General features: G+C 38.8%; 1 protein-coding gene across 15 annotated transcripts in view; it reads left to right on the top strand.

Moving 5' to 3' along the window:
- HDAC4 (histone deacetylase 4) overlaps window positions 1-14,603 on the top strand; it is a 612,734-nt gene that overhangs the window by 401,931 nt on the left and 196,200 nt on the right. For all 15 annotated transcript variants that reach the window (XR_009155364.1, XM_058185449.1, XM_058185442.1 and 12 more), the window contains 2 exons: window positions 5,463-5,714; window positions 8,610-8,796. Coding sequence is in view for 14 of the 15 variants with exons in the window: in XM_058185449.1 (XP_058041432.1) it covers window positions 5,463-5,714; window positions 8,610-8,796 (439 nt within the window). In the remaining variant the exon portion in view is untranslated. The remainder of the gene's footprint in view (window positions 1-5,462; window positions 5,715-8,609; window positions 8,797-14,603) is intronic.

Genomic DNA, 14,603 nt, shown 5'->3' with positions numbered 1-14,603 from the left:
CTTGCACATTCACCACCTGCAAAGTTGTAAGTTGCACATACCTCCTTCTACGGCGGAGATTTCTAGCCCCATCAGGAGCTGCCTGGCTAGTCCCATATTCCAGAGCTCTGGTCACAGGACTGGCCCATTAGACATCCCAGAGTAGCTCCTCCACTCGGGTGCATTGCTACTTGATCTGCCATCAACATATTAAACTGACCTCTTAATATATTTATTGATTCTTTTATTTTACTATTTCCTGGGCTATTTATCAATAATTGTTCTTTCTTTTTAATTTCCTCTTCCAGTTCCTTTTTCTTTTTCTGCAATTTATTTTTGTATTTAATATTCATTTGTATAAGATTTCCTCTCATATAAGCCTTGCTAGCGTCCCAAATCATCTCTATAGATGTCTCTTTTTTCATATTCATAATAAAAAATTCTTTCATTTGCTTTTTACATTCATTTACATTTTGTTCATATTTAAACAAATTCTCATTCAACCTCCATGATCTCCTAGCCTCCTTTTCCCGATCAAATTCAATCCAAACCGGACTATGATCAGATAGAGTTCTTGAACAAATCTTAGTCTTCTTCACTCTAGAATACAAATCATTAGTGATCAAAATAAAATCAATCCTCGAAAATGATTGGTGCCTTTCAGAAAAGAAGGTAAAATCCCTCTCTTCTGTATTATGTTCTCTCCAAATATCTCTTAATTCCAAGTCCTCCATCATTTCAAAAAAAGCTTTTGGTAATTTCGCCCGGCTTGATATCTTCCTTAAACTTTTTTTGTCTTTTTGAGTATCCAACACACCATTCCAATCACCCATTAATATATATGATTTATAATCCCAAAATACTATTCTTTTATGTAAAAACTTGAAAAAAATTTCTTGTTGTTGATTCGAGCATAAACTCCTATTAATAATGTCTTCTTCCCTCCAACAAAAGTTCAATAGCAATGTATCTTCCTTGCTTATCCACCTCAATTAATTTTGCTGATATATCCTTCTTTATATATATAACTAAACCATTTTTTTTTCCAAAGAGGAGGCAACAAAATGTACTCCCAGTTTTGAGTTTATCAAATATTTCTGGTCTAAAGATCTAATATGTGTTTCTTGTAAACAGGTAATGTCATTTTTAAATTGTTTCAAATAGTGAAATACTTTCCTTCTCTTCTGTGGTGAATTCAAACCATTAACATTCCAAGATAATAGTTTAATTGCCATTATCGGCCAAAGGAAACTTTTGGAACACTAGCATAGATCACATTTTGCTTTAGGCCTTGCTCCTCTCACTGTTTCCGTTGTAGTAGTTGCCAGTTGTTGTTGTGCCTTCATCTCTTGTTCCTTGCGTTTAGCAGCAGCTCTTGTCAGCCTTTGTTCTTTTGAGTCTGAACCCATCGTAGGTATTTCCAACACTTGTAATAAATCTTCTTCCATCACAATCTGTTCTTGTACCTGCTTCACTTCTCTTTCCTTCACTTCAGTCTCCCTTCTTCTAGCTTCCAATGGAGGAAGACTTCCAACTTTTAATGCCTCAACATAAAATTCTCTTGCTTTTCCAACTGTATTGAGACGATATACTTTCCCTGCATAATATACTATTATACCAGTTGGAATATCCCATCTATATTCAATCTGACGTTTTTTAAGTTCATTCACCAGGAAGGCAAATTCCTTCCTAGCCCTTAACATTTTTGGTGGAATTTCCTTTAATATTAAAATATCTTGACCAGCAACCTGAATCTTCTCCCCCTTATATGAGGCTTGCAAAATCTGATTTCTCACTGTTCTATTTGTAAAATAAATAACAACATCCCTTGGCAACTTTTTTTGCCTTGCTATCCAAGAATTTGATAAGCCACATCTGCTGGACGAGCTGCTAATATCTCAGCAAATACTTCAGAAAAAAATTCCCTTAAATTCTCTTCTTTATTTTCTTTCAAACCATGGATTCTTAGAGCAAATTCCATATTTCTATATTGTATCAAAACTATTTCATCATCTGTTTTTTCCATTTTACTTTGAAATTCATCCATTTTATTTTCTAATTTTGAATTATGTTGCTTAATTTCTTCAACTTCCTCTTCTAATAAAATCACATTTGTTGCCAAACTTTGTATTGCAATTACAAATTCTTCTTTAACTTCTTTATTTCCCACTTGAATTTCTAATATCTGCTCTTTCATTTCAGACATCTCATCAGTTATTACTTTAAATTTTTCTTGCATAAAGTCTTTTAAGTTCTCTTGTACCGCCTCTAAGTTCAATGTTCTAGTCTCTGCTGTATGAGCTGGAGAGGCACCAGCTGATGAAATTCCAGACCCCTTTGTTACAGTAGACTTTAATTGTTTGGCTGCCATCTTCTATAAAATTATTTATTTATTTATTTATTTCCAACTTAATATTCACTTTAAATCTTCTTAACCTCTGAGAAACACAGTCTTTTAAAGCAATATTTAAAAATCTCCCCTAGAATCTATCAGCTAGTGGTACCTGAACACACTTGTAAGTGGATAATAAGCTTCCTAACAGACAGGAAGTATCAGGTGAAGCTAAGCAGAATCACATCAGATACCTGTACAATTAACACCGGGGGCCCCCAAGGATGTGTGCTCTCTCCACTTCTCTCTATATATCAATGACTGCATCTCAAACAATCCATCTGTTAAACTACTGAAGTTTGCAGATGATACAACAGTGATTGATCTCATTCAAGACATTGAGGAATCGCATTCAGACGGGAGGTTGAACAACTAGCCTCCTGGTGTGACCGGAACAATCTGGAACTGAGCACACTCAAAACCAGAGAAATGGTGGTAGACTTTAGGAGAAACCCTCCCATACGATCACCTCTTACAATACCAGACAACACAGTATCAACAGTAGAGACCTTCAAATTTCTAGGTTCTATCATATCTCAAGACCTAAAATGGACACCTAATATCAAAAACATCATCAAAAAAGCACAACAAAGAATGTTCTTTCTGTGCCAACTCAGGAAGCTCAAACTGCTCAAGGAGCTACTGATCCAGTTCTACAGAGGAATTATTGAGTCTGTCATCTGCACCTCTATAACTGTCTGGGTTGGCTCTGCAACCCAACAAGACAGATACAGATTTCAGAGGATAATTAGAACTGCAGAAAAAACAATTACTACCAACCTGCCTTCCATTGAGGACCTGTATACTGCATGTGTCAAAAAGAGGGCTATGAAAATATTTACAGACCCCTCACATCCTGGACATAAATTGTTTCAACTTCTACCCTCAAAACGACACTTTAGAGCACTGCACACCAGAACAACTAGAAACAAGAGTTTTTTCCCGAACGCCATCACTCTGCTAAACAAATAATTCCTCAACACTGTCAAATTATTCACTAAGTCTGCATTATTATTACTATTAATCTTCTCATCGTTCCTATCACCAATCTGCTCCCACTTATGACTGCATGACTGTAACTTTGGTGCCTGTATCCTTACAATTTATATTGATTTGTTTCCTAGTATGATTTGATTGCTTATTTGTACCCTATGACTGTCAGTAAGTGTTGTATCTTATGATCCTTGACGAATGTATCTTGATTTTTTATGTACACTGAGAGCATATGCACCAAAAATAAATTCCTTGTGTGTCCAATCGTACTTGGTCAATAAAGAATTCTATCTACGCTTAAGACAAAGGGAAAGGGGCATTTTAGGATGTCATTAATTCTTAAAAGTTTGAGAATCCTTGTTTAAGATAATTTATTCATTACTCTGTCCTCAAACTTTGAGACGTCCACAGCGACCTTGAGGTTTTTAAGGGAAGTAGCATGCTTTAAATAAGTGAATAAATAACAAACATGCTACTACCAAAATCTAGGAAAATACAGGTAGTCCTCCAGTTACGAATGTAATGGAACCTGCCCATTCCACTCATAACCCAAGGATACCTGGAAGTGAATCTCATACCTTGAATGGGATCATTCTCTCACCCACGCATTTGCTAATCAAATACGTGGTTCATTAAGTGCACATGAGTATTTCAGACTGGTAAAGGCCTTGGGGGGGCATGGTGATGGAATAGGCTACCTGCTTAAGACCACTCAAGGTCTCCCCAACCCACTGAAATACCTCATGCTCCCCACAATTGCTTTTCCCCCACACCAGTGTTGGGTTTCAAAAATTTTTATTACCAGTTCTGTGGGTGTGCTTGATGGGCGTGGCTTGGTAGGCATGGCAGGGGAATGATACTGTAAAATCTCCATTCCCTCCCCAATCCAGGGGAAGGTTACTGCAAAATCCCCATTTCCTCCCGATCAGCTGGGACTCGGGAGGCAGAGAAGAGATGGGGGCGGGGCCAGTCAGAATTTTTACTACCGGTTCTCCGAACTACTCATAATTTCTGTTACCAGTTCTCCAGAACTGGTCAGAACCTGCTGAAACTTACCTCTGCCCCACACCCAATCTGCCCCACCGAGTCACCATGCAAATATCTAGCAAGCTGTCTCCTCTCCAGGCTCTCAGCTGAATGCACCCCTCTATAGCTTCGTTTTGGTGTGTGCAGGCCTCACCCAGCACTTTGCATGTCAAAATAGAGGGGCGGAGGGGCAGGGCCATCCCTGTGACACTTCATTTTGACCTGTGCAGGCCTTGCCCGGCATTTTGTAAGCCAAAATGTAGTTTTGGAGGGGTGGGCTTGCCCCAACACTCTGTTTAGGTCTTCACAGGCCTCACCCAGCACTTTGTCCACCAAAATGTAGTTTTGGAGGGGTGGGCTCATTCCAACATTCCATTTAGGTTTGTGTAGGCCTCACCCAGCACTTTGCCAGCCAAAATGGAAATTCAGAGTAGTGGGCTCGCCCCTCCACTTCCCACCAGAGCCCGCCACTCCAATGCTCTGTTTTGTCTGGCAAAGTGCAGGACAAATGTTGCAGAGCCTCTGCAGTTGTTCATAAGGGTGAACAACTGCCGTGGTGCTGTATGATTCGTAGTTTTTGGACTTGTTCGTAAACAGTAGGGGGCATTTATCATGTAACTTCGAATGTTCACTAAAGGAAAGCTTGTAATCCGGGGATTTCCTATATTTAGATTTGGCTTGAATTTTGTTCTGAGGGCTACTGAAAATTATTTTGAAACTTAAAATGATTTAAAAGTTTTTGTTATCATCAAAAGTGAAAAACGTTTAGATTATAATGACTAAACAAGTTTTTTTTCATATTTAGTATTTACTTTTACTAAGCATTTGTTAACTTGGCTTTATTTCATAAATACAGCCTCATTGTTAATCTGATACAAAATAAATATATTAGCTATGCTTCTGTCTTTAAAAATAACCTATCATGTATATGGCTTAGAAATTTTAAACTTCCAAATTAAATCAAGCAATAACATTTAAATCATTATATTTTTTTTTAAAGGATTTCATTCATTCATAGTTTTCCATAGTTTTTTCAATGGAGCTATGTTCTGACTCTCTGAGTTTCATTCAGATGTTGCCAAAATCAAATGAAGCTTCCCGTCAGCATGAAAGCCACCCAGAAGAGACTGAAGAAGAATTAAGAGAACATCAGACATTTGTGGGAGACCAATACATTGACAGCACAGCAAATCAAAAGGAAATTCAAGAATTGACACAAGTGGTCTGTGTGAAGCAAGAACCTGCTGAAAATGATGAAGATGGAGAACAACAAGAATTGGAACCAGGACAAAGTCAAGCAGAGCAGGAATTGCTCTTCAGACAGGTAGAATACACTAAATAACAGCATTTATTAGTTAGTGTATAATTTCCAGAGGCTTGTATATTTATTATTCTGTCATTCTATATAGAAAGAACATCTGGGTTGACATAACACAGTATATAAGAATGTGACTCTTATTCTGACATTGAATTTTGTGCAAACCCAACCTATTTGCTTTATCTCCTGAGTATCAAGTGACTTAACTATAGAACATTTTAATGCCAAGAATTAGGTTCAAGAATACAGAATCCTTAGAACTATGATAGGACTAATGCAAGGTTTTGCCAATTCTTGATAATTTCAGTTCAGAAGATATGTATTTAATTTGCTGCTTCTATTATAGATGTGAGAATGTTGATCACATTTGGCTACCATTCAAATCTTTCATTTTCTATTCTTCATTGTCTTCTTCATGTCTGAAGTAGAAATTTGATTTCTTTTCCAAAAGAAATACATGATAGTTGTCCCTTTATAGAGAAGTATAACAGTTTATTTTTCATTGCAAAATGCAATAATATAAATTGAAAGTTTGTTCTTTTTCATAATGTGCATTATATTCAAAACCATTCTTAATGTATATTAAGGCAGAGTGACTTCTTATACTTTGTTGTACTGTTCATCCTTAGAAACAGTTAACATAGATTTTTTTTTCTCTGAATATATTAAGACAGCAAATTTTAAGGAAAAATAAAAGATCTGTGTGAATTAAATTTATATTTACCGACAAAGAAATAAGTATAGATCCATGTCATCAGCTAGCCAAACCCTTCTGGGATTCGAACCTGGACTGCTTACATATTACGTCAAGCGGAAACAGTATGCTCCATCCCATATTTGGGTAGACCAGGTTAGCCTGATAAAAAACTCTTAATGTGTGTGAATTATTAGTAATTCCATTTCAGTTGAGAAAAAAGTTTGTCATGATATAAAAACTTCATACCTAATTACACTTAGCACTACTGAATTACTTTGAATCTCTTCAGTGTCAAATTTGTGTTGCAAGAAAAAAATATAGGTGAGGGTCAACTAATTGGACAATATTCTTTCTACATTACAAGTAGTGCTTGAATTACAACCATTCGTTTAGTGACCATTCAAAGTTAGAACAGCACTGAAAAATGTTATTTATGATAGCTTTTCACACTTAACTGTTGCAGCATCCCTATAGTTATGTGATCAAAATTCAGACACTTGACAGCTGGCATTTATTTGTGATGTGGTCCTGGGGTCGTGGTCACCCTTTGCAACCTTCTGGCAAGCAAAGTCAATGGGGAAGCCAGATTCACTTAACAACCATGTTACCGTGTTTCACCAAACCCTAATTTTTTGGGGGTAAGCCTAATATTACCCCTACCCCAAAAATAAGCCCAGGGAGGATGAGCATGGCCAGTATGAGTGCCGGTGCGGGCGCAGGGGGCGGCCATTTGTCCAGCTGCAGGCCGCTGGCCCCTTGGGGCAGCACAAATACTGCTTTTGCCCTTCTCTTTCTGGCCACAGTGCTTCTGCTTGTTGGGCTGCTTCCCACAGCAGTTCTGTGGCCAGCTGCTTTGCTTTTTCCCTCTTTTTGGAGGCTCATGGGAGGCTTTTTGGTGAATGGGAAGAAAATGGGGAGGGGGATTTTCCTGCCTGCCATCCTTCCCTCAGTCTATGCTGAGCTTGAGGAATGGATGACAGGCAGGAAAATCCCCCTCCCCTTTTTCCTCCCATTCTCCAAAAAGCCTCCATTCTGAATGCTGAAGGTTTGGAATAGAGGCAACGGTGTGTCCATGGTGTGTCCAGCTCACTGAGTCTGGCCTGCTGCACCTCAAAAAAAAATAAGACCACCTCGACAATAAGCCCAAGTGTTTATTGTGAAGTTTAAAAGAAACACGGTACTAACTTAACAACTGCAGTGATTCACTTAACAACTGTGACAAGATAGATCGTAAAATAGAGCAAAGCACACTTAACTGTCTTGCTTAGTACCGGAAATTTTGGGCTCAATTGAGATTGTAAATTGAGGACTACCTGTATTTTCTTCAACCCAATATACCGCACTGGATTCATTTTATTTATTTATTCCTTTTTTGTATTTAACTATGTATCTAGTGCCCTTTTGGTCTTTCACCTATTTTTCCTTTGCCCTTTTTGCTTTCTTTGTTACCCTAAAGATAGCTAAAATATTTCTAATTCATTCCAGTTATGGTCCATCATTTAAAGGTGATTCTTGGGTCAGTTACTTTATTCCTTCAGTTGGATATTTCATAGTTTAGAATTCAATGATGTACCCAATTTACTTTTAGAAAAGTTGAACAATCAACTTTTACAATGAAAACTTTATTTGAGAGGTCATTTGTGCTCTCTTAGCTTGCTTGCTTTCTTGCAGACATTTTATTACTCAAAGTAGGTAACATCAACATGATAAACATGATGATGTTACTTAGTTTGAATAATAAAAAGTCTGCAAGAAAACAAGCAAGTTCAAAGAGCAGCAATGATCCATCATTTCAATCCTGAGCTACAAATATTCTCCTTTATTAAAACTTCATGTTTTTAATTTTTTAAATCATGTTCAGTTTTGGACACGGACAAGTCACTTCACTTTTCTTGGCAAGATTTTTCAGAAGTGGTTTGCCATTGCCTTCTTCCTAGGGCTGGGAGAAAGTCACTGGCCCAAGCATTGTTGATCTCACTGTCTCCTGGTTACCTGATTCCTTAACCATATATCAAACTGGCTCTCTCAAAAGACTATTAAATGGCTTTAAAATATATACCAATGAGTACTTTTATGTATGAAGGTATATTAGCTAATAAAGCAAATAGCTAGTAGACTATTATGAAGTAATTGTTCACAAATAAAAAATAAGAGATTTGTAAAACAAGCCTTCAAACAATGACACATTTTATGCTGTCTTATAGCAAACTCTTTTACTGGAACAGCAGCGTATTCATCAGCTCAGAAACTACCAGGCGTCTATGGAAGCTGCTGGCATTCCAGTATCCTTTAGTGGACATCGGCCACTTTCTCGAGCTCAGTCATCACCTGCTTCTGCAAATTTTCCATTATCTACACAGGAGACACCGTGTAAGCCACAGTTCACAACAGGTAATATGTGAAAAAAAATCTCTTGGAATAAGATGTAAGCTCTCTTACATCATTTTCCTGGAGTTCCCTGGGGAAGGAAGATCACAAATGCTGCAAATGCTTTGCTAAGGATTCTAGCAAAACTAAATACATTGGTCCAGAAGTGGGATTGCCTTGCTATATATTTGAATTGTGTGGTTTGGATGTTCTTGGCAAGAGTCCATTGATTGATAGTGAAATGTCTTAATTTTGTTTCAATTAGTACTTGTAGGGGCAGAATAGATTTTTTTGAGACCAAAATTGTTATAAGTAGTTTTGTCGCTGCTCACAACATGACAGAATGTGAAGTGCCTGGCAAAGATCAGTTGGGGGAAGAAAAAGAAGGGGCAACAGAAACGAAATCCTCTAAATCTGTATACCTGGAACTATCGAGTCCCTTGGAGAAATGATAATATAAGGAAAAATCCAAAAGTATTTTGGCCTAGAACAGTGATGGCAAACCTTTTCGGCACTGAGTGCCCAAACCAGAACATTTGTGCATGCTGGTGCATGCACCGGAAACCCAAAGACCAGCTGGCCAGTTTGCATGCTCGTGTCGGCCAGCTGGTCTTTGGGTTTCCAGCACGCACATGCATGCCGGCCAGCTGGTCATCTCACACGCCAGAGCACCGGAAACCCAAAGACCAGCTGACTGGCGCACGCATGCCTGTTTTTGGGCTGTTTTTCGGGCCAAAAATTGCAATAAAAATGGCCTGAAAATGACCCCAAAAACAGCCCCAAAAAAGCCCAGAAAACGAGCCAGAAAATGACCTGTTTTTCTGGCCGTTTTTCAAGTTGTTTTCCAGCGCTCCAGTGCCTCTGAAGACCAGGTGGCCAGAGCAAATGTGTACCCCGGAAACCAGAAGAGTAGCTGGAGAAGTCACGCATGCCCACAGAGGGGGCTCTGCGTGCCATCAATTCGCCATCACGGGCCTAGAATATAAAGTGAAGGGACTAGCATAAAAACTTGTGTTGAAAAATTACATTCAAATAACTCTTTTTTATTTCATGAGTTGAAGCTAACTTTTGAAAACTGTATAGGAATCACTTTTGTTTCTTCTTCCGAGTGTTTTCCTGCAAGTGGATGATCAACTTTTTTTGGATCAAATGAGTGTTGATCTAGACAGGAATTGACAACCATCTTGTCACCTTAGCCTGATGTCATGGGTTGAGAAAGATCCAAAGACATCCAGCCAGCAATCAAGTGGAATTAGAATTCAGTCTTAATCACTAAGACAAACTGGCTGTCTCAGTCTAAGGAATTATGTTTAGAGCATTTTAGCCTGGATCCCCAATCAATATTTTGGTTTTTGAAATTATTTTCAGCAATTACAAGTTATCCGTGACTTAACAAATGTTTGCTAAACAATGATTCAAATTAACAACAACCTCTGAAAAAGTCAGTTATGACCTACTAACATCCCATTCCAATGGTCATATGATTGCAATTTGGGCACTAGGCAGTCGATCCACATTTATGACCAGTTGCATCCTCACATTGTCATATGAGCACAATTTGCTGCCAAACAACAGCACACCAACCATCAGTTAAACCAGATTTTCCGTTACAATTGTGTGAGTCAATTTATGACAGCAGTAAAAATGGTCATAAAATTGGGTCCTGTAATGGGATAACTCAATTTACCACTGCAACAACTTACGACAGAAGTCTGTTCACGATTGTGATCAGAAGTCAAGGATTATCTTTGGTCAAAAAATTTAGTTAATGTGAATATTTGTATTACTTGAAAAATCCAGAGTATTGGTGTAAATCTCTCTATCCTGCTATTATGTTTGTTTTTATAAACATTTGCACACTGCCTATTGCATATGTGTTGGGCAGTTTATAAGAATATAGTAAAACGTATGTGCATATCTTCAGGATCACTTCCCAAAAAGAGCACATGAGGAAGATTGATTGAAATTTGCTGAAGGTTACACTTTCAGAAGATCTCCAAGTTCATCACCAAAATTTTGAATTGGACCTGAAAAATCAGTAACCAGTGCTAAGTCTTTTACCACCAGTTAGCAGAAAGACCACTATATTCTTGACCAGCTGCAGCTTCTATGTCGTTTTCAAAGGCAACCACATGAAGTATATTGCAATGTCTTAACAATGATGTAATTAGTTATTGTCCTCCCGGCCTCCTGGTCCAAAGAGCATGTAGTTGGCTTATCATTCAAAGCTGGTCTGGAGCTGTGAAGCCAAAATAAATTCTAACGAACTAACTAATTAAAACATTTATTCCATAATCAATATTTTTATTTCAATATATAACTGCAACATCAGCAGTTCTACCAATATCCAGATGATAAAAGTGCATTTCTCTTGCAAAATGTTAGCTAACAATGATGTGGGCTTGAATAAGAATAAAGTCATGTAAAAAAGAATTCTATGGTTTTATGTATCAAGACATAATAAAAAAATCATCTGTTTCGTAGCAGTTTTAAAAGTATGCAAATACAACCTTAGATGAACATCTGTCATCATTTATTTTACAAAAAGAACATCATTACATTGTCATTAATTATTTTACAAAAAGAAAGCCAAAATGGAGAAGCCATGTGTGAAAAACTAAGTACATCTTATGATTCAGTAGTTTGCAGAATGATCTTTAGCAACAATAACTTGAAGTAATCATTTTCTATATGACTGTATATCTCCTACATTGTTGTGGAGGAATTTTAGCCCATTCTTCTTTATAACATTGCTTCAGTTCATTTGTTTATCCACAACTCCCTTGAGGTCCCGCCACAGCATTTCAATAGAATTGAGTTCTGGACTTTGACTGGGCCATTGCAACACCTTGGTTCTTTTCTTTTTAGCCATTCTGTTATAGATTTGCTGGTGTGCTTGGGATTGTTGTCCTGTTGTATGATCCAGTGTCGACCAAGTTTTAGCTGTTGGACAGATGACCTCATATTTGGTTCTTTTCTTTTCTTTTCTCAATCTAGAATACTTTGGTATACAGTTGATGGTCGACTCAATGACTGCAAGATGTCCAAAGTATGGCTGAAAAATAAGCCCAAATCATCATCTCCCCACCACCATGTTTGACAGTTGATGAGAAGTTTGTGCAGATATGCTGTGTTTGGTTTTCACCAAAAAATGGCACCAAGCATTATGGCCAGACATCTCTATTTTGATCTTGTCTGTCCTAAGGACAGAGTTCCAGAAGTCTTGTTATTTGTTCAAATGCAAACCTGAGCCATGTTGCCAAGTTCTTTTTAGCGAGAAGAGACTTTTTCCTGACAATTCTTCCGAACAAACTATACTTGTTTAGACTAATCTTTTTGTAATTGCGCTGTCAAGAGCTTTAACATTTAACAGGCTAACTGAGGCCTGTGGAGTCTGAGATGTAACTCTTGGATTTTTTGCAGTTTCTCTGAGCATTGCCCAGTCTGACCTTGGAGAGAATTTGCTGGGATGAGCGGTACATCCAATCCTGGGAAGATTGGCAACTGTCTTTAATGTTTTCCACTTGTGAATAGTCTTCCTTATTGTAGAATGATGGATTTTAAATTGATGATAAATGGTCTTATAATGGAATAAGAGACCTGGAAGGGACCTTGGAGCTCTTCAGTTGGGATGGAGCCGGGACACACAAGCTGCTGGCGGCAGTGGCAGGAGCCACTGAGCAGCCATGATCCAGCCACTCCCCAGCCAGCCAACCTCGCCTGACCTATAGGTGAAACTCAAAAAATTAGAATATCGTACAAAAGTTCATTTATTTCAGTAATGCAACTTAAAATGTGAAACTAATATATGAGGTAATTACATGCAAAGCGAGATAGTTCACGCCTTGATTTGTCATAATTTTGATGATTATGGCTGACAGTTCATGAAAACCCCAAATTCACAATCTCAGAAAATTAGAATATTACATGAAATCAATAAAACAAGGATTGTACATAGAAGAACATCGGACCTCTGAAAAGTATAAGCATGCATATGTACTCAGTACTTGGTTTGGGCCCCTTTTGCATCAATTATTGCCTCAATGCGGCGTAGCATGGATGCTATCAGCCTGTGGCACTGCTGAGATGTTATGGAAGACAAGGCTTCTTCAATAGCGGCCTTCAGCTCTTCTACATTGTTCGGTCTCATGTCTCTGATTTTGGCAATGCCCCATAGATTCTCTATGGGGCTCAGGTCAGGCGAGTTTGCTGGCCAATGAAGCACAGTAATCTCATGAGCATTGAACCAGGTTTTGGTACATTTGGCAGTGTGGTCAGGTGCCAAGTCCTGCTGGAAAATGAAGTCAGCATCCCCATAAAGCTCATCTGTGGAAGGAAGCATGAAGGGCTCCAAAATCTCCTGGTAGACGGCTGCGTTGACCCTGGACTTAATGAAGCATAGTGGACCAACATCAGCAGATGACATGGCTCCCCAAATCAACACAGACTTTGGAAACTTCACACTGGACTTCAAGCATCTTGCAGTGTGTGCCTCTCCATTCTTCCTCCAGACTCTGGGTCCTTGGTTTCCACATGAGATGTAAAAGTTACTCTCATCAGAAAAGAGGACTTTGGACCACTGAGCAACAGACCAGTTCTTTTTTTCTTTAGCCCAGGTAAGACGCCTCTGACGTTGTTTGTTGTTCAGGAGCGGCTTGGCAAGAGGAATACGACATTTGAAGCCCATGTCCAGGATCCGTCTGTGTGCGGTGGCTCTTGATGCACTGACTCCAGCCTCAGTCCACTCCTTGTAAAAGTCCCCAACACTTTTGAATGGCCTTTTCCTGACAATCCTCTCCAGGCTGCGGTCATCCCTGCTGCTTGTGCACCTTTTTCTTCCACACTTTTCCCTTCCACATGACTTTCTATTAATGTACTTTGATACAGCACTTTGGGAACATCCAACTTCTTTTGCAATTACCTTTTGAGGCTTTCCCTCCTTATGGAGGGTGTCAATGATGGTTTTCTGCACAACTGTCAGGTCAGCATTCTTTCCCATGATTGTGATTCCTACTGAACCAGACTGGGAGACCATTTAAAGGCTCAGGAACCCTTTTCAGGTGTTATGGCTTAATTGGCTGATTAGAGTGGGACACTTTGAGCCTAGAATATTGAACCTTTTCACAATATTCTAATTTTCTGAGATTGTGAATTTGGGGTTTTCATGAGCTGTAAGCCATAATCATCAAAATGAAGACACATCAAGGTGTGAACTATCTCGCTTTGCATGTAATGAGTCTATCTCATATATTAGTTTCACCTTTTAAGTTGCATTACTGAAATAAATGAACTTTTGCACGATATTCTAATTTTTTGAGTTTCACCTGTACTACCTAGTTAGCCAGCCTGCCGGTGCAAAGCCTCACTATTTTTCGAGTTCTCATTCTTCCTGCTGAAGCAGTGGCAGGCTCTGTAGGACAATAAAGTTTAACGTTTCTCCCCTGGTGCAGCAAGCTCCAGCGGCCTGGATGTGGGTATAAGGGGCCTGGCCCCACTTCAAGTTGAAGGCTTTATTCCTGCCTCCAAACAGTAAGGCCATTGTGGAATCAGAATCGGCTGTACGCAGGAACCAACACGGTCCATGGCCCAGGTGTGCTGCTTGCTTGCATGCGCTGGTCTTACTGTCTGAGGGCAGGAATGAAGCCTTCAACTGAGTGAGGAGACACTGCGGGGCCGTGAGCTCTTAGGAAAGTATCCCCTCCTTGTGGGTTGCAAACAGCCATTTTCAGTGGGGAAAACAGGACAAAGCAAGTAGGGAAAAATATTTTCCTTTGTTATATTTCCAGTCTGAATAAGACCATGGCAGTGTCCCTTTTAAGGATTATGTATTA

The sequence above is a fragment of the Ahaetulla prasina genome, chromosome 1, assembly GCF_028640845.1.
Source record: "Ahaetulla prasina isolate Xishuangbanna chromosome 1, ASM2864084v1, whole genome shotgun sequence".
Classification (NCBI taxonomy): domain Eukaryota; kingdom Metazoa; phylum Chordata; class Lepidosauria; order Squamata; family Colubridae; genus Ahaetulla; species Ahaetulla prasina.
This window is presented reverse-complemented; position numbering and strand designations above follow the sequence as displayed.